The sequence below is a fragment of the Podarcis pityusensis genome (genome assembly GCF_964106645.2).
Source record: "Podarcis pityusensis genome assembly, chromosome: 1".
In the NCBI taxonomy this organism is placed as follows: Eukaryota; Metazoa; Chordata; class Lepidosauria; order Squamata; family Lacertidae; genus Podarcis; species Podarcis pityusensis.
Window position 1 is genome coordinate 15,644,293 of NC_138028.1, and position 22,601 is coordinate 15,666,893.

The 22,601-nt window shown below is 46.7% G+C and overlaps 1 protein-coding gene across 1 annotated transcript; it reads left to right on the forward strand.

The window, feature by feature from the left end:
- The first annotated feature begins 8,869 nt into the window (after nucleotides 1–8,869).
- Nucleotides 8,870–16,144, forward strand: ANKRD9 (ankyrin repeat domain 9). The gene is made up of 2 exons (XM_080992411.1): nucleotides 8,870–9,165; nucleotides 15,013–16,144. The coding sequence occupies exon 2, from the start codon at nucleotides 15,097–15,099 to the stop codon at nucleotides 15,982–15,984; it is 888 nt and encodes a 295-aa protein (XP_080848537.1). The 5' UTR covers nucleotides 8,870–9,165; nucleotides 15,013–15,096; the 3' UTR covers nucleotides 15,985–16,144.
- The last annotated feature ends 6,457 nt before the right edge of the window (nucleotides 16,145–22,601 follow it).

Sequence of the window (22,601 nt, forward strand, 5' to 3'; positions counted from 1 at the left end):
GAGGAGATTCTTGAGAGTTCCATGGAGTGCAAGAAGATCAAACCTATCTGTTCTGAAGGAAATCAGCCCTGAGTGCTCACTGGAAGGACAGATCGTGAAGCTGAGGCTCCAATACTTTGGCCACCTCATGAGAAGAGAAGACTCCCTGGAAAAGACCCTGATGTTGGGAAAGATGGAGGGCACAAGGGGAAGGGGACGACAGAGGACGAGGTGGTTAGACAGTGTTCTCGAAGCTAATAACATGAGTTTGACCAAACTGCGGGAGGCAGTGGAAGACAGGAGTGCCTGGCGTGCTCTGGTCCATGGGGTCACGAAGAGTCGGACACGACTAAACGACTAAACAACAACAACAAGAAAACAAAACAAGCCCAGCACCCAAGCTTACAATCTAGAAGGACACAGCACACAAGGATAAAGGGATGAGGAGGGAAGAGAAAAACGGGTTTGGGTGTTATGAGGTTCTCTGCCCACAATGGATCATCAGCATCATAGAAATCTGCCTTAGATGAAGCCATTTGGTCCATCTAGCTCAGTATTGTCCACATTGGGTGACAACAGCTTTCCAGGGATTAATTTGGGAGTTTATCCCCGTAGACTTCATGCAAATCAGCTGTTTTACCACTGAGCTTTGGCCCTCCCTCTAAAATCAAACACATGCAGTGCAGGGGAAGATGCTGTTTCTTCAATACCTCTTTTGGTCCTCTCCAACTAGCTGCATTTGCAGACTCAACGAAAAGGAAAAAATGTGTTATCTGTCTCTTTAGAAAACAATATTTTGCTATCATTTGCTGTCATCTGAAGGCAGATTACTCTCCCTGGTATTAACCCAGCACTGTTTAATCAGAAACAGCTCCAGATCACCCATTGGATGAGTCAGAATCCAAAACGTCAAATGGGCTGAATGTAGAATCTCGCCAAAGCCAATATATACAGTTATCACCAGATCATTGGAGTGTAAGCTGTGCTGAGTTTGAAAAATTGCTCTTCAATTGAGGAAATCGGGAGATGCAATAGTGACAGTCCCTCCTATGTTCCTTGCGAATCCTTAATTGTCACTACTATGGGAATGCGGATATAATGTTCATAGTGGAAATAAGGACTTCTTGGACTTACTTGGGCTTCCCTTTTGGATATTAAAGCAGCCCATTGCTTAATGTGGATTTATTGTAAAGCCCAAAACGGCCTCAGCCCTGTATACCTAAAGGAGAATCTTCACCCCCATCGTTCTGCCCGGACACTGAGGTCCAGCCCCCATCATCCAGCCCCATGAGATCCAGCTTCGAGGGCCTTCTGGCAATTCCCTCACTGCGAGAAGTGAAGTTACAGGGAACCAGGCAGAGGGCCTTCTCGGTAGTGGCGCCCACCCTGTGGAACACCCTCCCAGCAGATGTCAAGGAGATAACTAACTATATGACTTTTAGAAGACATCTGAAGGCGGCACTGTATGAGGAAGTTTTTAATGGTTGATGTTTTATTGTGTTTTAAATATTTTGTTGGGAGCCACCCAGAGTGGCTGGGACAACCCAGACAGATGGGTGACAACAAAACAAAACAAAACAAAACAAAACAAAATACTGCTGCTGCTGCTGCTGCTGCTGCTGCTGCTATCACTTTAGTGGCAGTACTGCAAATGCAGTAATCATTTTGATATACACACTTTGACACAACTTTTTTAATATATTCATAAACGTTTGTCTGAGTGTTTATTGTTGCTTTATTTTTATTTTCAATTTCATGTCATTTTCGCAGGTCATATGCTTTAATGTAAACAAAGATATATCTCAATGCAGCCATGTTAAACAGTATTAAGATGAAAACGAATAAAAACTATGTTACTATAAATATAAAGACTGGAAGCTGAAAGTTTTTTTATAGAGAGAGAGATATAAAAAAGCACTGCAAATGTGAATTTCATTGCTTTAACGAGAGAAACGTCTCATGCCCACAAGCAGGGTGGAGCTGTCTGGATTTGACCATTTGCATGGAAATCTCCTAAATGACTCTGTGCTACCATGAAACATCTGTTCCATTTTTTTCTGTACAGAGGGAAAGTGGGTGGGTGTTTTTTTTAAAAATATAATTGTTCAAAACACATTCCCATGTGCCTTTCCTAGCTGGCACTTCCTGTACTTGAGGCCTCTGAGAAGATGACAAGAGTCTTTGGTGTTTCTTTCTGTGATTTATCAAAGGAGATGCCACACTCGTCTTCATCATTTTCCTTGGGAATTACCGTATTTTTCCATCTATAAGACACCCCCCTATTTTGGGGGACTCAGATTTAAGAAAATGGCCTTGGCACTATCTGTGTATAAGACGCCGCCTAATTTTTGACATAATTTATTAGGGGGGGGGACCTAGCTTTATACATGGAAAAATATGGCACTTTTGTCTGAATTTTGATCATTAAAGGAGGAAAAAGCATTGCATAAATATTTGGGAGGGACAGTTATTTATTGCAGAGTATGCACACATCTTTAGGCATCATGCAAAAGCATTTTTTTAACCAGGCCTTTGGTTGATTTGATTGACATCCTATGTGCTTTGAGAATGTGGTTTTTTTGGGGGGGAGGGTTATTGGGTTGTTGTTTTCATTTCTGTTATTTTTGTTATATATTTTGTGGTTTTATATTTTGATTTTATTCTGTGAACTACCCTGAGACCTCTGGGAATAATAATAATAATAATAATAATAATAATAATAATAATATTCTCAGGCTGTATTGTTACATCATCACATTCCCTTCATTTGAGCTCAGAATAACAAGAACCTTGGCTTTGGTGAGACAGGCTTTCTGTCCTGGGTCTTTTCCCATAGTCTTGTTTACATAATAGTGCAGTAGAAGGAATCCCTTTTTAAACATTTCATTACTGCTCGCATGTGAATGTAATGTGAAGCAGAAACAATTCCTTTTCAGGATTCTTTCAGGCTTGGATGGACCATAGATGCTGCCTTGGAAAGTTTTGGTTCCTGGCCCATTCCTTTTAAAAAAAAAAAAGGAAAGGAAAGCAAGATTCCTTTGATTCCCCAGATGTCACGGAATTCAACATGTTTGGGCTGAAGCCTTTGTCAGCTCCAAAGCGAACAGGCATCGGAGACTCCAGGAAGCTCAAATAACAAGAGCTGCTGGTGTCTGTCTTTGCTTAGGTCATTGTTTCCAACTCATGTCCTCCCTCACTGTCTGAGTCACTGTGGGGTTCCCAGATGAAAACAGAAAAAACAGGGAAACGGAAAGCAGAGCCCATTGTTAGTGCCAGTTTATCTTGGCATGGCACAGGGCAAAAGGATGGCTCACACTAACTAGGCTTTGAACCTAAGGAGTCTTCTTGGATGCAGAGGAGCTGAGTGGGCATCTCCCAGAGCAGCTAAGACAAAGCAAATATTGGAACAAGCAGAGAGACAAGACTGCCCACACAATTTACTGGGGGTCCAAAAGGATGTGGCTCCTGCTGACTGTGCTCTTGAAGGGCATATATCCGGGTGAAGAGTCTGTGGCCCTGCTGTTAAGACTGTTGTTAATTTTCCTGGACCATTGGCCATTCTTTTTTCCCCCTTTTTTTGTATTTTTATTTAGATTTTCCATCATACAATTTAATTTAAAAAAGAGAAATAATACATAACAGAAAAGAAACATTAAATCATTACAGTGATACCTCAGGTTACATGTGCTTCAGGTTACATACGCTTCAGGTTACAGACTCCGCTAACCCAGAAATAACACCTCGGGTTAAGAACTTTGCTTCAGGATGAGAACAGAAATTGTGCTCCGGCAGCACGGCAGCAGCAGGAGGCCCCGTGAGCTAAAGTGGTGCTTCAGATTAAGAACAGTTTCAGGTTAAGAACGGACCTCCAGAACGAATTAAGTACTTAACCCGAGGTACCACTGTATACAATATCCAAAAAGAAAAAACATAAACAAAATAAAATAAATGCACCAGCCTGTTTAACTTCCCTCCACCGCTACTCGTCTTCTCTAGACTCAATTTTACCCTTATCATTGCGTTCTGATTGTTTTTATTTTCTCTATGTCATTGATAATTTATTGTTTTGATGCATTTACATTCTTAATCTAGGCATATTAGCATGTCTTTTTTAGAGCAATATTTTGTCATATAATCATCAAAGCATTGCCATTCGTTTTTTAGTTTTTGATTTGACTGCTGTCGTATGGATGCTGTTAATTTAGCCAATTTTAAATTTGAGAATCCATTCCTCCTTGGTAGGTAGTTCTTTAGCTTTCCATTTCGATGCTATTACTACCCTAGCTGCGGTGGTCGTGTATAAGAAAATTCTTTTTTCCGATTTTGGTATTTCTTTTCCTAAAGAGATCCTTGCAGTTGGCATTCATGCAGATGTGAAGTAGTTGCATAGTAGATGGTTGGCATGCACCTGTCTAGAGAGACAGTGGAGTGCGCCTCCGAGAGTGAGCAGCACCGAAGTGACGTCCCTGGGGCGCAATGGAAAGCCTGGGCTCCCCAGATGACAAGCCCTGCCCCCCCCCCAGCCTGGCTGATATGGTCCAAAGGAAAACAGAACAATACATTTGGCACCAGCTTGGCTGCAGGAGTTGCCAGAAGGAGGCGTACAAGGCACCATCCAAACATCTTAAGGACTCCCCTTTGGATTTGTGTAGGGCAGAGCCATAGCCCCTGGTGACGTCTCCAGAGGGGCACCATTGAGGCTCCCAGTCTGTGTTTGTGTATGCAAATGTACATGGGGGTGTGTGCCAAACTGGGTCTTTGACCCGGGTGAAAAAAAGCCTAGTTTCGTCCCTGATGTAGTGTTTGCTCCTTAGCCTTTTCTTCTCTCAAAGCTGTCTGAAATATACTCGGAGTCGAGAGTGGATTTCATGCTCTTTATTCAGCTCATAGTGTTGAGGAGGAATGGAAGTTCCCCCAGAATGTCTGCTTTATATACATTATTTACACAATGGGCCCCACGTGATTGGCTAATTCCGGGGTTCTCCTGTAGGCCAATCAGGTTGTGGATTCACTTCCATCTGGAGCTGGATTGGGTGGCTCCTGTGGACCAATCAGACTGCTGCATTCTGGATCCTATTGTTCTAGGACCAATCAGACTGCTGCATTCTGAATCTTATTGTTCTAGGACCAATCAGACTGCTGCATTTTGGATCCTCAGTACATAACAATGTCCCAAAAGGAAGCAGAGGTTTGGGTCAGAGTTTTTCTTCTCCTAGATGGGCTTCCTTCCCAGGTTGATGAGCCCCATCTGCCCCTTACTTCCCTCTACACAGCACATGCAGAAACTGCCTTATCTGGGGCCGGATTTAGTTTTGACGAGGCCCTGAGCTACTGAAAGTAATAGGGCCCTTTGTATGCCCAGCTGTCCTTTGTCAACAACAAATTGTTGCTGTCTTTTGTGTTGAATATATGCTACATGGTAATTTATGGACCTAATAGGTATCTAAAGCCATTTGTACAAAACAAAATAGGAGCCTACACAACACAAAAAACTGTTGCTGTATGTAGGTTTTATTTTTATTTTTTATCTTATATTTTGGAAATGTATATCCAGGTGTTTTTTTCCTTTAAATTTTTTGGGGGCCCCAAGAGAGTGAGGCCCTAAGCTATAGCTTGTTTAGCTTATACATAAATCCGGCACTGGCCTTATCTACTGTTGGGCCCAATATTGGTCTTATCTTCTCAATCTGTCTTTGCATGCAGGGGGAAGTCTCTAATTCACTGAGGGTTTGAGACCCATCAGCTACCAGCACCTGGTTTAGCTGACTAGTCAAATGGGCTTCCTGGGCTGTGTCCACTGTCGCAATGCTGACAGCTTATAGAAGCCGCAATGGAAGACCAGGAGAAGGCAACATGTGGCTTTTTCCAGATCAAGAAGTGCAGGCAGACTGATAGGCCACAGAGCACTGGAGAAAAACAGGAAAGAAAAAGACACATCTCTCTTGACTGCCTCGCAGCTCAAGGTAAGCTCAAAATCCTGCGCCCACAGAAATGCTAAAGATAATCTAAATTGTCTTGAGAACGAAGGAGGAAAATGGAAGTCTTTTTTCTCAGGGAAGGAAACTTCTGGGAAACTGGTGGACACGTTTTGGCTCAGTGCTTATTCATATGGCTTATCATATGATTCAAAAGTAGCCACATAGATATGACATAATACCAACTAAAATTTAATTAAGTGCATACCTTTGGTCAAGGAAACCAGCCCCATTTGTGGCTGTCTATATCATCACAACATAGTACCAGAATGGTATTGTACTGACAAGAGTCTTATCATTATTATCAAAAGTGGCTGCGTGTGAGTGACCTTGGGCGAAAGAAAGTCACAGCTAATCCTCAAACTCGTCTTCTGTTCCTATTAGCACAATGTTCCGAAGGTTCAGATTTCATTCTCCATTAAGGTGAATGCACTGTGGAATGGTTGCCGGGCGGAAGGGCTCTACTGACTCCACCCCCTTCCAATTACTACTCTGTGTTCAATGGGGGCTGCCCTTGGAAACAGCTCAGAAACGTCAGCTGGTCTCCAAATGTAGCAGCCTGGGTTTTTTTTACCCTGGGTAGGTCAACAAGGATTTTAAACTGTTTCTCTCAGAACTGCGTTAATCAAGGGTTATTTTCGCCTGGGGTCTGAAGCTCAATTTTAGACACTGTTTTTGGCATTTCCTAAGTTTTGCCAGACCAAATAAATGAAATTTGGGACATCGCCGGAGATCTTCATAGCTTTGTTTGGATTGCATTGACCTACTTTCAGTGGGGAATGTACAATGCTATTTGCCTCAGTCTAGGTTTCCACATAGAGCTTGGCAAAGGCTCTGAATGATACACTTTCCTAACACATTCCAAGGCCAGATTATAGCACATATTGAAGTTCCTGTTTGCACTGGCTCAGCCTCCCCAACACTGAGCATGCCACCCCTGTAAACTTTCCCTGGGTGCCTGGATTGGACACCCAGCCTCCCTGCTGTTCTGAACAGAGCTTCTCTCTGTGAGTGAGTGTAACAGTGCCTCCTTCCTCCCACCCCCCGCTTGATGGGGGACTTGCACCACTTTGCGGTCTTGTCTTTCTTGCAGCTCTTGGTAGCCATTTTTTTGTTACATCACATCCCTTCGACAACATTTCCGGGACCACGGCACTTCCTCAAAATTCCAAATGTGTCAACTGGCCCCCCAAAGGTTGGCAGAGCTGCACAGGGCCAAATTCTGTTGAAATCAGGAGGGCTGACTTCCAGGACTGTCACCTGGTTAATTAATCTTAGCTGATTTATTAAATTGGATAGAAAGCAATACTTTTGAAGGAAAAATGCACACTTTCCTCTTTTTTATATATGGTGTGTCCATTTAGCAGAGTGTTTCTCAACCTGTGGGTCCCCAGATGTTGTTGGACTACAACTCCCATCATTCCTAGCCAGCATGACCAGTGGTCAGGGATGATGGGAGTTGTAGTCCAACAACATCTGGGAACCCACAGTGAGTTACTGTATGCGCTGCTGAAAGGTCACTCACAACCCAACATGTAAAAGGTAAAGGGTTAGGGTTAGGTCCAGTTGTGGCCGACTCTGGGGTTGCAGCGCTCATCTCGCTTTACCGGCCGAGGGAGCCGGCGTACAGATTCCGGGTCATGTGGCCAGCATGACTAAGCTGCTTCTGACGAACCAGAGCAGTGCACGGAAACGCTGTTTACCTTCCGACCGGAGCAGTACCTATTTATCTGCTTGTACTTTGACATGCTTTCAAACTGCTAGGTTGGCAGGAGCAGGGACCGAGCAACGGGCGCTCACCCCATTGCGGGGGTTCGAACCGCCAACCTGATCAGCAAGTCCTAGGCTCTGTGGTTTAACCCACAGCGCCACCCGTGTCCCACAACCCAACATACTTCTGAGCAAACATGCTTGGAATAAGACTGCAAGAATGCTTTCACGAGCAACCTTCAAAACATATTCTAGTCAACCGTACAAATCCACTTGTGAGCACTGTGACCACAAGTAGGACAGACCTGGTTTTAAAGAGGTTGTGCATTCAAATCCAAGCAATATAGGTTTTAGTTCCATTTTTCAGGCAACGGGAATACACACACAAAACCACACACCCTTAAAAAAAAATATCTAAGTATAATTCCTGGGCACAGCCCAAATGTCACAGTCTTAATCATTAATTTCAGGTTCTAGGCAACGGATTGTCCCTGGGGCGAACCCTGAGGTGTGTCACCTTTCTTCCCACTTTCAGACACGACGCACAACTGCTCACGCTGAATGTGGAGAACAACAACAACCACCACCCTCCCGCGCCCAGCAAGGGCACCTCTGCGCGCCTCCCTGTGCGTAGAGGTCAAACTAAACCCCTGCTCTTCCTGATAGATTTCCGAAGAGCTCTTCTCCATAGCGGAGGTGATGATGACTCACTGAATGCACACATGAAGTAAACAAATAAAAAGTTAGCAGCAGCAAAGTTGGATACTTGCAATCCTGCAAAACCCCAAGAGGTGCGAGAGATTTGGAGAGAAGGGGAAGGAAGAGGATCCGCGCGCGCGCATGTGGAAGTTGGGCTCTCCCAACTGTGATGCGCCTGGGAGGGACCACCTGATCCCCTTGGGGGGGGTGGCACCCATGCCACCTGAGTCACCCCTTTCTTTCTTTCTTTCTTTCTTCCTGCCTCCCTCCGCGTCCTCGCTCGGTCTCCATGGCGCGCGCGCAGCCCGGCCAAGTTCCTTGGAACTTCGCCTCCCTCTGACGCAAACAATCGTCGCGGGGCGCCGGCCTCTCCTCCCTCGCAGCCAATGGGAAGTTGGGGGAGCCCCGGGCGGGGACCAATCACGGGGCGCTGGACGCTTCCCCGGTCCGGACTGACCTTCCCCGGGCCGGAGGGGATAAAAGAGCCTAGAGGAGGCAGCCGAGGTTTGGCTGCTGCTGCTGCTGCTGCGCGGTGCTGCCTCTCCTGCGCTCCGGGAAAGGAAGCGGCGATCCAGCTCTGCGCAAGCAGCGGAGGAGAGCGCAGGCCGCGGAGGAGCTGGCGGAGGGCCGGGCTGAGCTGCGGGTGGTTGCCGAGGGCGGAGAGCAGGAGCGAGAGGCGCAGCTCATTCATTGCAGCAGGAAGCCGGCTCGGCTGCAAGGAGCCGGCAAGCGGCGTCGGCGCCCACGCGCAATTTCCCCGCTCCGAGTCCGAGGCGGCATCATCGCCGGCAGCGGAGGAGAGGTAAGGAGGATTCCGCTCGGGCTTCTTCCCCGTCGAGCAGCCGCTTCCCCTGGGCTCCGAGAGGCGTCCGTCCACCCACCCACCCGCCAGTGGGGCGGGCGACCCCTTTCTCTGCAAAAGCAGGAGGCGCAAGGGGAGATCTGGGGCGAAGGAGGAGAGAACTGGGGGTGCGGGTGGCGAAGATGGAGATCTGGGAAGAGGAGGGAGGGAGGGGCGCCTCGAAATGATGCGGGGGAATCGTAGAATTTTCAAGCTGGAAGGGACCCTCAAGGATCAACTAGTCCAGCCCCCCCCCCCCCTGCAATGCAGGAATCACAACGGGAAGCATCCAGGACAGATGGCCGTCCAACCTCTGCTTGAAAACCTCCAAGGAAGGAAGAAGGAGAGTTGGGGGCGGGGGCGGGGAGCTGCAGAGCCTGGGGTTGTGAGGAGTTTTCCATTCTGCTCTGAAGCCTTGGCCTTGGAGATCGTTCTCCTAAAAGTAATAAGGTCCTCTCCAGAATGCCATGGGGCAGGAGAGAGAATTTGCCAAGCAAGGAGGGGAGCAGGACTCCTGAGCTTGGAGGTGAGGAGAGGTGGAGGGCCTGGAGAGGGGAGCCTGGGCTTGTGTTGGAAGAAAGGTGAAGGCAGTGAGGAGGAGGTGGGTGGAGAAGGTGGGGAGAGCCTAGATCATGGGGCTGCAGCATCTGGAAAGACAAAGTTGTGGCATTTCATTGGTCTGGAATGGGGAAGGGCTGTAGCTCGGTGGCAGAGCATCTGCCTGGCATGCAGAACGTCGCAGGTTCAATCCCCAACATCTCCAGGTATGGCTGAGAGAGACACCCTCCCTGAAACCCTGGAGCTCCACTCCTGGTCAGTGTGGGCAAGACTGAGCTAGATGGACCAAGCAGCTGCCTCACACTGAAAGCACTTGGGGCCCCACATTGAGTGAGTTTTTGTGGTGAATCGCACAACTCAAACCATGTTCACCTCAGCTGCCAGAATGCAACCAGATTTGGCAGCGGGGTGAGGCTGGCGGTGTGGCAGCTTCATAGTTGGGTGCAGTCGCACACCCAGCTCACTGCACACTGTATTTTTGCATCGCTACACTCAACTGGGGTTCTCAGGGACGCCAGCTTGGTCATGTGAACTGAGGCTCCTGTCACAGGCCTGCCAGCTGATTCACTGTGACACCGCTTCATAGTTTGTCCCTTCCGACCAACGGCCGAGGTGACGGTCTCAGTTGTTTCATAGCAAGCTTCTCTGAGCCAGGAAGCGAGTACCTTTCAACTTCTCAGCAAGCGCCAGTATGACAGAAAACTGTGTTTCTGAGTTGGCTGGCAGAGTTCCCTCATCTCAGGGGTATCAATAGGAAGAGAGAGACGCAGCAGTGACAACAGCGTGCTTTGATAATCCTCCTGAGCTGGGCTCAAAAGATGCCAGAAAGGAGAATATCCTTCTAAAAAGCAACAACTTTTGCCCCATTAGGTGCTTGGGAAACCCACGAGCTCCAAAGCCCATAAGGCAGCCCTTTTCCAAACAGCTGTCTCCAGTGGTCAGTCGAGCCTACCTCACAGGGTTCTTGTTGGGGTTTAAATGAGGAGAACCATGGATATGGCACCTTGAGTTCAATGGACAAAAAGGTGGGATATAAATTCAATAATAAATAAATATATTTTTAAAAGTTGCCTTCCAGGGAGCCTCACTCCACAAACTTTGGCATCATCTCCTGCACACACACACACACACACACACACAGCAAGCCAATACATTGGGAGAGCACTGGGTTGTTGTCAAGAGTTGCTACAAGGAAGAAAATAAATAAATGGGAAGTCACATTACTGCATGTGTTATACTGTTTGGGAATCTGTGAGTGCAGAGGGAGTGTAGGGAAGATTTGTAGATTGCTACCTTTCTGAATTTTAAATCTGCACAAATTCTGGGTTTCGGATGCATGGAGCTGGAGCAGCCCATTGAGGTTCCACAAAGAAAGAGGAGCAAATGAAGCTGCCTTATACCATAGAATTGTAGAGTTGGGATGCCAAGAGTCACCAACCAGTGTGGTTTAGTGGTGAAGAGCGGTGGACTCGTGATCTGGTGAACTGGGTTCGCGTTCCCGCTCCTCCACATGCAGCTGCTGGGTGACCTTGGGCTAGTCACACTTCTCTGAAGTCTCTCAGCCCCACTCACCTCACAGAGTGTTTGTTGTGGGGGAGGAAGGGAAAGGAGAATGTTAGCCGCTTGGAGACTCCTTCGGGTAGCGATAAAGCAGGATATCAAATCCAAACTCTTCTTCAAGCAGGAATATAAACTGAAGCCTCCACGACAGATGGCCATCCAATCTCTGCTTTAAAAAACTCCCAAGGAAGGAAGAGTCCAAATTAAAACATTGGTTTATCTAGCTCAGTATTGCTTACACTGGTTCGGAGGCAGACAATCCAGCTCATCTGTTGTCTACACACTGCCTGGTAGCAGCTCTCTAGCTTTCAGACATTTCCAATCTGACCTGGAGATACTGGCGATTGAACCCAAGACTATTCTGCATGCATGTTCTGCCACTGAGCCACAGCCCTTCCGCCAATTTGCTTCACCATGTCAAGACCTGTGGTTCTGAAGCTCATATCGTTCTGAGAGCTTCAGTTGTAATTCTCATTCAGTCTTTGACGTGCTGTTTATGCCTCAAGCTTTGAATTTCATAACCTATCTTTTGCCTCTTTGGGGGTCAAAGCAAACTGATCTCCTCCCGCTATTTTTCGTGCCCATTAATGATAAATGCCTGCTCAATAGAGTTTGGTGCAATCTAAGGATGTTGCAAAGCATGCTCTTCATTCTGTTATACCAGGAACTTCCAGTCAATGAAGTTGACGTCGGTCACATTTACACATGTTACCTTTATAGCACTTGGAACAGTCTTGGCTTCCCCCAAAGAACTCTGGGAGTTGTAGTTTGTTATAGGTGCTACAATTCCCCTAGTTCCCTGGGAAGAAGGACTCACTGTTAAACCGCTCTTATTTCCTAACATTTCTCAACACCTTTCACAAGCTACAGCTCCCCAAATTATTCAGGGGAAACCATGGTGATTTGAAGTGGTATCACAGTGGTTTAAATGGGTGGTGTGAATGTGACCATAGATAGCTTTGTTAGTTAAATCAAAATACATGTCCTGTGTCTTTTTTGGGGGGGGGGGGTAATATTCCTTATCCTATCCTAGGAAACCTCAAGGGCAATGGCCCTGAACAGATCTTTGCCTACAAGTTGTTTAGATTCCTGGTGTCCGGTAAAAGCTAACTTTGCAGTTTTCAGTTTCACCTGCCTTAAGGGAAGTTGTTTGCAGTCCGGACCAGATTTAAGCTGCCCTGTTTGTTCAACCAGCTCTTCCCTCCCCGTTTTATTATATTTTTTTAAAAGGGACATGGGGTAGTGGGGGGAGGAGAGGAAAGTTAATTGCTAACTGTTGTGCTGAAAATTAGGAGGCACAAGAGGTGAAAGGATGAGGGGAGAAGTGTCCTTGCAGACTTTGTTGGGGGTTTAGGCAATTATTATCTAGAGCTGCTTAAGATTCTGCTGCAGAAAGGAGGACATTGCAGACAGTGGCTAAATCAGCCAGAGGGTTTGGTGGGATGCACAAGTCCTGTGATTTTCAGATGGAGGGCGGCTTACAAATTTAATAAATAAAATAGCATAAAATTAAAAGTCCATTGTGATGTGGGAGGTGGGAAGGAAGGTTGAGGAGTTAGTAGAGGGAAAGAGAAGGCTCTCTGGACATCAACATTAAAAAACCCCCTGTAATTATTTAATTTTGAATTGATATCCCACCTTTTTGTCCATTGAGCTCAAGCTGGCATATGCATGGTTCTCCTCTTTCCTCATTGAACCCCCACAACAACCCTGCGAGGTAGGCTAGACTGAGAGCAACTGGCCCAAGGTGGCCAAGTGAAGTTCACAGCCGGGTGGGGATTTGAACCCTCATCTCCCAGGTTCTAGTCCAGCACTCTAACCACTGTGCCACGTCTACTTAGGATTGCAGCCCCGCCATAGAGTGATGCTTAATTACTTTTATAATTTAGAGCAGGCATAGGCAAGCTCCAGCCCTCCAGATGTTTGGGACTACAATTTCCACCATACCTGACCAGTGGTCCTGTTAGCTAGGGATGATGGGAATTGTAGTCCCAAACATCTGGAGGGCCGGAGTTTGCCTATGCCTGATTTAGAGACTCCATCGCATGGCAGAGCTTTTATGCTAGCTTGTCTAAATGCATTCCCTTCATCTATATTGTTTGGAAGGTTTCAAAAAAAATCCTCTCCCAGAACAGATTTTGTTCCTGTAATGAGAAAACACCAGATACAATACACCACATAATTTTGGGTTGCCCTCTTCTCAACACCCATCAGAGATCTCCTAGTGACTCCCTTACAGCTCAAAATATCGATTTGCAGAGAGTCTGTAATCCAAGATTTGTTGAGGGATGATACTCCCGAAGCTATCAAGATAGTCTCGTGATACTTAGCCGAGATTTCTAAAGCTAAATCTAAAGTTGCCTGATTTATTTAATGGTGGTTATCTAGTCTTTTTATTGTATGTGTTTGAATTATCAATGTATTTGGATAACTTTGCATGGTTTTATGATTTTACTGTTTTAACTTATGCCAATAAAGGCTAGTTAAAACTAAGTTACAACAGCACTGCTCCATGCTGGGTGGTGCTGGAAGGAACATAGGCAGCTGCCTTTGGCCGTGTGAAATCCTTGGTCCATCTAGCTCAGTATTGTCTGATCTACTTAGCCAGGTGGACGAATGTTTTGGCAGCTTTCTATAGTCCTGTGAACTCACTGGTAAACCCTTGGTAAACCACTTTTGCTCTCAGAAAGCCTTCTTTTGGAGTTGAAGGTGCCTTTGGCTTGGCCATACGGTTTGGGTACTGTACAGGTATTTTGAGAACGCGTGTTTCTGAACTACACAGAGTTGCTTGATGAAAGCACATGAATAAATACCATTACGCTCAGTGGGGAGGGGGGACTTAGTGTTAGTTATAATAATTTTTATTTGTATCCCGCCCATCTGCCTAGGTTGCCCCAGCCACTCTTCCAACAAATATAAAAGCATAATGAAACATCAAACATTAACAGCTTCCCTATAGAGGGCTGCCTGCAGATGTCTTCTAAAGGTTCTGTCAACACCAACACTTTTAATTGTGCTTGGAAATGTACTGGGAGCCAGTATAGATCCTTCAGGACCGGTGTTATATGTTCTCGGAGGCCACTCCCAGTCACCAGCCTGGCAGCCACGTTCTGGATTAGTTGTAGTTTCCAAGTCACCTTCAAAAGTAGCCCCACGTAGAGCGCATTGCAGTAGTCCAAGCGGGAGATAACCAGCGCATGTCATAAGGTCCAAACAACACATTATGGGAGAGTTCTGTGGTTGATCTCCTGCTTCTCAAAAAAAAAAAAAAAAAAAAGTTCATAAAAAACTGAGCAGCGTCAATCTGCTGATGTTTTTGTCTTTATTTTAATGCAGCTGGGCGTGGGGGTCTGAATTTGAACAGAACTATAGCACTGGGGAATTAAGGTGTTTTGACACACACACCCCCATGATGTTTTCCTGGTCCAAATTGCCCTGCTCCCCAAGCTGCAGTTTAGCTTTGCAAGATTGGGAATAGCCAAAAATTGGGAATAGCCAAAGTGGCGCATTTCAGGTGTTGTTGGGCTGGAGTTCCCATCATCCATGACCGGTGGCCTTTGTGTGCATGCACAACTTTTGTGTTGAAGAGCACCCTCTGATAAGAATTGTACAATGGGCTCAGAGGGGCAACGTCTGAGTGGGCAGCAGTGTGCTTGTGTGCCCTAATCATTGTGCTTCTTCCTTTCCCAGCATTCTCACCTCTCTTGGGCCTTCATGAAGAAACGGCTTGGTAGACCATTGGGAAGCCACCTTCCTTGACGCGCCACCCCAGCGATGCCCTGGAACATCAAATGGCTGAGCAGCTACAGCAGCCACAGCTCCCAGTCCCAGAAGCAATGCAAGAAGTCCTCCTTTGCCTTCTACCAAGCGGTGAGGGACCAGCTGCCCGTGTGGCTGTTGGAGGACATGAGGCGCATGGAGGCCTTCCACTGGCAGGAAGGGGGCAAAGTCAGCACCTACTCCCCTTCCGAGGCCCTCCTCTACGCCCTGGTGCATAACCACCAGCCTTACGCCCGCTACCTGCTGAGCAACTTCCCTCAGAGTGCCCTGGCTATCCCCAGCCTTCACTTCAGCTGCTGCCATTCCTCCGCTCCTCACTTGGCCATGGCTGTGCGCTACAACCGTGTCCACATCCTTCTGGAGATCCTGAAGGCCATCAGAGACTTCCCGGCGAGCGACCGGGCCAGCTATTTGGACCGCAGAGGGTGCAGCCGAGTGGAAGGAGGCAAGACCGCCCTCCATGTGGCTTGTGAGCTGGTGAGGCCTGAGTGTTTGCTCCTGCTGCTGGGCCACGGGGCCTCACCCTGCCTTGTTGACTGCACGGGGAACACGCCCTTGGACCTCCTCCTGCAGCAGATCTGGGAGAGCCCGGCCTCGAACCTGCGCACCAAGCTGCTTCTCCTGGACTCCCTGTTCCTCTTTGTGCCTCAGGGCTCCCACTGTGCCATGAAGGAGCAGCTGCTGCAGGACTCTGAGCAATGGCAGGACCTGCTGGGGAAGCCCAGGTTCCAGTGGCTGGCGGGCTTAGCGCCTCCCTCCCTCTTTGTGAGTTCCATGCAAGTCTTAATCGGGACCATTACGCCAGATCAGTTCCCAGAGGCGCTGGACGACCTGCCTTTGCCACACTTCCTGAAGCCCTTGGACCTGAAACTGAAGAGTTAAGAACTTCCCCCCCGGGACGTCCTTCCTTCCTTCGCAGTTCCCGCTTGCGTGATGAAAATAGGGCTCTCTGCTCTTGTGCGGAGAGCCGGTGTGTTTAATATAAAAACTGTGGGAGCGGGAGAAGCATTTGTTTTCATTAGAATTTGTTTTTTTAAAAGCCCTGACTGTGGTGTTGTCTTTTATTTGAATATGGTGGAATACCTGCAGAGCATTTGAGAGGAAATGTTTTGCTTGATGGTGAAGTGCAGATATTAAAAGCAAGCTTTGGCCCTCCAGATGTTGTTGGACTCAATGGCCAAGGGCTATGAGAATTGGAGTCTAGCAGTATTTGGAAGGCTACATGCTCCTCATGCATGTCTGAAAATGCAACGTAGGTGTTCAGAGCTTTGGCTAGCAGCCTAAATAATTAGATAAATCAGGGCTAGCCAACTTGCTGTCCTCAAGGCTTTGCTGGGCTCCAGCTTCCAATGTCCCTGCATGGTCATGATGGAGTCAGCAATGTAAACGGTACCAAGTAGGCCATTCCTGCAATGTGAAAATTGGCCGCTGCTGCAAGCCTTCACTTCCTATTATACAGTTGTACCTTAGATCCCGAACGCCTTGGTACTCGGACGTTTTGGCTCCCGAACACCGCAAACCCGAAAGTGAGTGTTCCGGTTTGTGAACGTTCTTTGGAACCCGAATGTCCGATGGGGCTTCCGATTGGCTGCAGGAGCTTCCTGCAGCCAATCAGATGTCAGCATCGCCCTTGAGCCAGTGCCACCAACTGGACTCATCCACTTCAGCCCCGACTGGGCTAGGCGAGCTGGGTAGCACTTCCAGAGACCACCCTCTGCACAGGAACAGGTCAAAGTGCTATGGACTCACAGCTTAGAGTTGTGAGCACCGGATTCACTCCCACAAGAAGACAGTCGTCGCACAGCAGAGTTTAGCAGAGTATATAAACAACTCGGAGAGCAGCTCTGTAGAATATCTTCTTTATTCTATAACTACAACTATTATACAACTATATACAGAGCTAAACAGGTCTAAGCATAAATGAATGCTGCACTGCACTGAGTGTCTGCAGCTGCTCTTAGCAGCAACCTTATCTCTACACATGATCTCTAACACTCAGTCCCTCTCTCTCTCTCCGACACTGACTGACTGACTGATTTGGTGCTGGAGCAGAATAAGTAGAGAGCAGAACACGCCTCCTCCTCTCTGGAGAATCAGCAGCCTCCTCAGGAGATTCTTGGATATGGGAGGGGTGAAATCTCCTCATCAGAAGCCGCGCTTTGGTTTCCGAACATTTTGGAAGTCGAACAGACTTCCAGAACGGATTCCGTTCGACCTCCGAGGTACGACTGTATATCCTTTCTGTGTGATCTAGGCTCCTCTTTTAAGCACAAACACTGGTAACTCACAAAACGGGTCCAAACCTTACGGTGATTTCCCGGAGCGCTCATAAAAATGATTTGGATTGCACAGTCCCTTTTCCATCCTTATTCTCAGAGGAGAAGGCTGTCCATGGCTATTCGTCATGATGGCAATATTACCTCCAGTTCCAGAGACAACATGCCTCTCAAATACCATATGCTGGAGATGAGGGGTAGTGAGCGTGCCAGGGGGCACATGCCGTGTGGCTTTGCAAAGGTGTGGGGCTTTTAACCTTTGTTCTGATCCACACATAGGGCTTATGCGCCTGCCAGCACATCCACACCTCTCGGGAGTGCGTTCCACAGCAATTATATGGGGTTGGAATATCGTTTTAAACATAGACGTGGAACCATGGGGTGCATTCCATTGAGGGCGAACATAGAGGAATATTTATATTGCATCAAAACACAGTTGTTAGGTTATTATAAATAACTAATCCACCTGGTCCCCGAATGCATTCTTTTATCTCCCCTCCCCCTTTCGTATTCCAGTACTTTGCAAAAGATGCCCATTTGCCGTTAAGAGAATTGTTACTTTATCTGCCTTCGGCTGGATGTGAATAACAGCACAGCCCATAGAAAGAGAAAAGCACAGAGGGTTTGGGTTGAAGGAAGATGCTTTGTGTAGGCAATTGATCCGTATTAGCTCATCTTCCCCAGTTCCAAGTATCACACCTGGGGGGCCTCTTGCAAGCCAGGCATGTTTCCCGCAACTGACCTGTGAGCAATTCAAATCAGTGGAATCTGAGAAACTGATGCTTTGATCCAGCTGAACACGCATGCATCTGCTAGGGATAGATAATCAGCAATAGCACTGTTGTGATGTCCCCCTCGTTCATGAGTAGCAGCTTGGCAGCATCACTGATATTTTGGCCAGGGCAATGTGTGCACATTCCCAGCAAAGGAACATCATCTACAGGATTCATTTGCATGTGTGGTTCGTCCCCCATTTATAAAGAGGTGAATGGAAGAGGCGCTAAAGGATCCTGCAGTCCTGTGGGTGTTTGCAATGGTTCAGGAGTGGCATATTGGCTAATCTGCCAGCCTGAAATCACTTAACACAGGATAGGATGGAGGGACAGTACCATGCCACTTACCACTTTAAGCTTCCCGTCTAGGGGTTTCTGTGCTATTTAACTGAACACCTGCTTCAAAAACGGCAGATTCTTAGACTCACCCCCTGCATTGCAGGGGGTTGGACTAGATGACTCCTGGGAGTCGATTCCAACTCTATGATTCTACTCCCCCGGATCCTCATTAGGACCCGGAATTCATTAATGCTTTGGAAAGGTGCTGGGACTGCCAAAGGCTTTGAACAAGAGGCCTACTGTTCTGACACGGAGTATTACCTCACAAGCAGCGATTCTGTTTCCTAACACTTGACAGCATGCCCAAATCAGGCCTTTCAAAGGGGTCACTCATCGCCATCATCACTGTGGCCTTTCTGCAGGGGCTGCTAGCTGGAAAAGAAAGGGGGAAAAGGCAGCTAATGCCCATTATACAGCTGCTGTCATGCTTAATAAAGCTATCTGGGGTTGCTATGTCAACCAAACTATTGGGCACCAAGGCCAGCTTCCAAAAATGGCAGCCACAGAGCAAGAGGGGAAAGGGAGAAATCCCCTTCGCTTACAAAAGAAAGAGAAATATACTTTTATTTTAGTCAGGATTCATCAAGGATATATTTCAATCCCGTTTCCAATCAATTCAACCCTGGAATATGTGAAGTCTAGGAAGAAGAGAGTTACTCTGACCATGTGCAAAGTATCTCTCTATCACCACTGAGTAATCGTCGTCAAAATGCACACACCCACGGCAGACGTTTCCGGTGCCGAGCTGATTGTATATTTATTTATTTAACAATATTGGTATGTTATTTAATCATCAAAACCTGGAAGCAGTTTATATAAAATATACATTAAAATTACCAATGAAAGCAAAAACAATTTAGCCTAAAAAAAATTCCCAAATAAAATACCAGCAGTTTTTTTAAAAAAACATACATTATAAAAGACATACAAAAAGGCCTATGAAATTTACATGTCTGGGGAGGCTTTCTTCAACAAAATTGTTTTTTAGCAGGAGCTGGAAGAAGTACAGTGAAGGTGTCTGACTAATCAAGGGGCAACAAATCCCATACACTGTGACTCTTTCCCACCCCACCATATATGAGAAAAAAATGAGAATTTCAATGATGGAACACTGTTCTGTTCCTTGCGTAAACATGGGAATAATTTTGAAAATCTAGTTTCCAAACGACATGGAAGGCAATAAGATCTCAGATTTTTATTTTTAAAAAAAATGGTTTTTAATTGTGTGTTTTGTATGCATAATGTTGCAAACTTCTGTGATGCTCTTTACGGCTAGCAGTATATAAATATTAACAATTTCAATAAATAAAAAGTGGGGTGGCGAATCCCTTTGCAGCCATAACAGTAGAAGAATAAAGGAAATCTTGATCCCTCAAGTCTAGTCTCAGGAGTGAAGGAGACGAATGCATTCGAAGAGAACAGGCCAGCCAACATCGCAACTAGTTTTGCCTATTAAACCATGTACTTCCCACTACGTATCAGTCAGAGGAAGGTTCTGGAATTGCCGCACAATTGGCCACAAGCAGCCTGCTCCTGGGACACTCTGCAATCGTTTCTACACAGTCTGGGGGTGGCGGCGTTTGACCTTGCCTGGCGGAGAAGTATTCCGCTCAGCTTATTTCAGAAAACAGTTATCTTTCTAGGCCAAGAGGTGTTGCATCACTCGTCCCCTATCACATTCGCAGCCCAAAGGAAAAAGGGGGGGGGGGGAAGCAGCAAAGCATTGAGATCAAGTGTCAGGCTCAGAGGAGAGGGAGATATCAGCATGTAGCTTAGACACGCTTGAACTCACGGAAATCCCCAAGCTTTATAAACACACTGAGATACTTAGCATTGGAACCCTGTATGATTTTTGTACATGCATTGGGAGAAAAACCCACAACCTTGCCTATGGCAAAAATTATTTTTCCTTCTGCACCTTTTCTTTTAAGCTTGATTCACCTGCTGCCCTGTGATTAGGTAAAGTAATGGTAAAGGGACCCCTGACCAGTAGGTCCAGTCGTGACCGACTCTGGGGTTGCGACGCTCATCTCGCTTTATTGGCCAAGGGAGCCAGCATACAGCTTCCGGGTCATGTGGCCAGCATGACTAAGCTGCTTCTGGCGAATCAGAGCAGCGCACGGAAATGCCGTTTACCTTCCCACCGGAGTGCTACCTATTTATCTACTTGCGCTTTGATGTGCTTTTGAGCTCCTAGGTTGGCAGGAGCTGGGACCGAGTAACGGGAGCTCACCCCGTCGTGGGGATTCGAACCGCCGACCTTCTGATCGGCAAGTCCTAGGCTCTGTGGTTTAACCCACAGCGCCACCTGCTTCCCGTGATTAGGTAGTTATCCTTAAAATAAATTTTTTAAAACGGCTTTTATCGATCTATGTCTCTGGTTTTCTCCCAGGGCCCTGACAAAAAGAACTCTCAGCCCAGTTCTCGAAACAGCATCTTGGACGTTTGCATGCGCATGTGGAAAGAACATGACCAGGATATGCGCTGATGCTCCTCTGTTTGCAGGATCTTCAGAGTGGCACAGATGCTGCGCAATGCCACAGCCTCTCTGTTTACATTGGAAGGGGAAAGAGGAGGTGGAAGGGTGGAAAGGGAGCTTGTGCGATTGTTCCAAGATCCCCCAGATGTTCTGCCTTCTAAAGGCCCTCCAAGGATGCCAAAGGTTTTCTGTACAAACAGCTGTCATACTCTGGCAAGCCACTTATGTCACACCCACACTGTAAATTTAAACCACATAGCTTCCTCCCTCCCCACCCCCCCACCCCCGAATCCTGGGAAGTGTAGTTTGGGTTAAAGGTGCTGGGAATTGTAACTTTGTGAGAGATTAAGAATCCCAGGATTCTTTGGGGGAAAGTAATGTGCTTCAAATGTATTTTAAATGTCTGGTTACAGGAAGGCCCTTTTAAGGGACAAAGGATGTTGATTCAAATAGCCATAGAGAGCTGTCAACCAGCTATGTTGCCACTAAGCCACACATCACTGTTCCTTCGTTTGGGCAACGGATCAGATCAGCTGGCCGGCCAATTCTACCCTGTTCTTTGGAGAAGGAGACGAAAAATCTGTACAGAAAACGCGGCATTCCTTTTTCTCGTCTGCCTCTCGTTTCTACACCCTCTTGGCAAAGAATGACCCATCTGTCCCCTTCAATAAGTAACCTGGTTTATTCAGCCATGAAGAAATTCCTCCTTGGCCTCAATACACCATCACAGAATATACTCAGATTGTGTTGTATTCAAGAAGAGCAAATTGACTGTACACTGGACAACCCAGCTTCCCCTCCCCCCTCTTCCTTTGGCCTCAGAGAAGCGTTGCTGCACACCTGAGTTTGAAATCACCAACCCTGTTTGATGAACCATTTCCATCACCAACACTTCTGCATGCAGAAATCAAGGTTGAGCAGGTAACACAAGCCCGTGTCCCTGTCATATGAGAGAGGGGTGGTGGAGGTCCACAGATTGAACAAGAAGTGGGGGGGCCGTACACCACACAGCCAGACTAGGCCCACAGTTCAGACACCACTTTTGAACTTATATTTTGCATGTTTGCAACTTAGTAGTTATAAACCTGCCTTCCTTTTGCTACTGTAATTGCTGGTTCAAGACCTAGATTATGTAAGTAAATACTACTTTTACTTCTTCACAAACAATGTGTTTGATTGTTGCTTTTAAGGGGCTTAAGAAACAGCTTAAGAAAAGCTGTTTCTTCAGTTGACACACGACTTGGTTTGGCTTATTGGCAGAGCCACAATCGCTTAAAATGACATTCTGCATTTGGAGACCCCCTGCCTTCCATATTCATTAGGGACCCCTTCAGACTGGTGTTTTAATTTTGCAGCTGTATTCTGCAACCTGTCATTGATGTTGTAATAGTGCAGGATTTATACAGGAGTGTCCACACTGCTTTATTACTACTAGTTCTGCGATGCTCCCTCAGTTTTACCACATTCTTGCCGCCTGGAGAGGCACTCTTGCAATATAGTGCAACGAAAACAGGACAAAACAAAACAAACCCCTTGAACATTTAAAGTGATGGGATTTTTGCAGAACATGCACAGACTGGAAACAAAGCAATAGGTCTGCCCCCAAAACTTTCAGGCAAAAACAGCACTGAA

What these genes read in the sequence shown, in the direction of transcription:
- ANKRD9 (XM_080992411.1), top strand. Translation starts at nt 15,097, where the DNA reads ATGCCCTGGAACATCAAATGGCTGAGCAGCTACAGCAGCCACAGCTCC.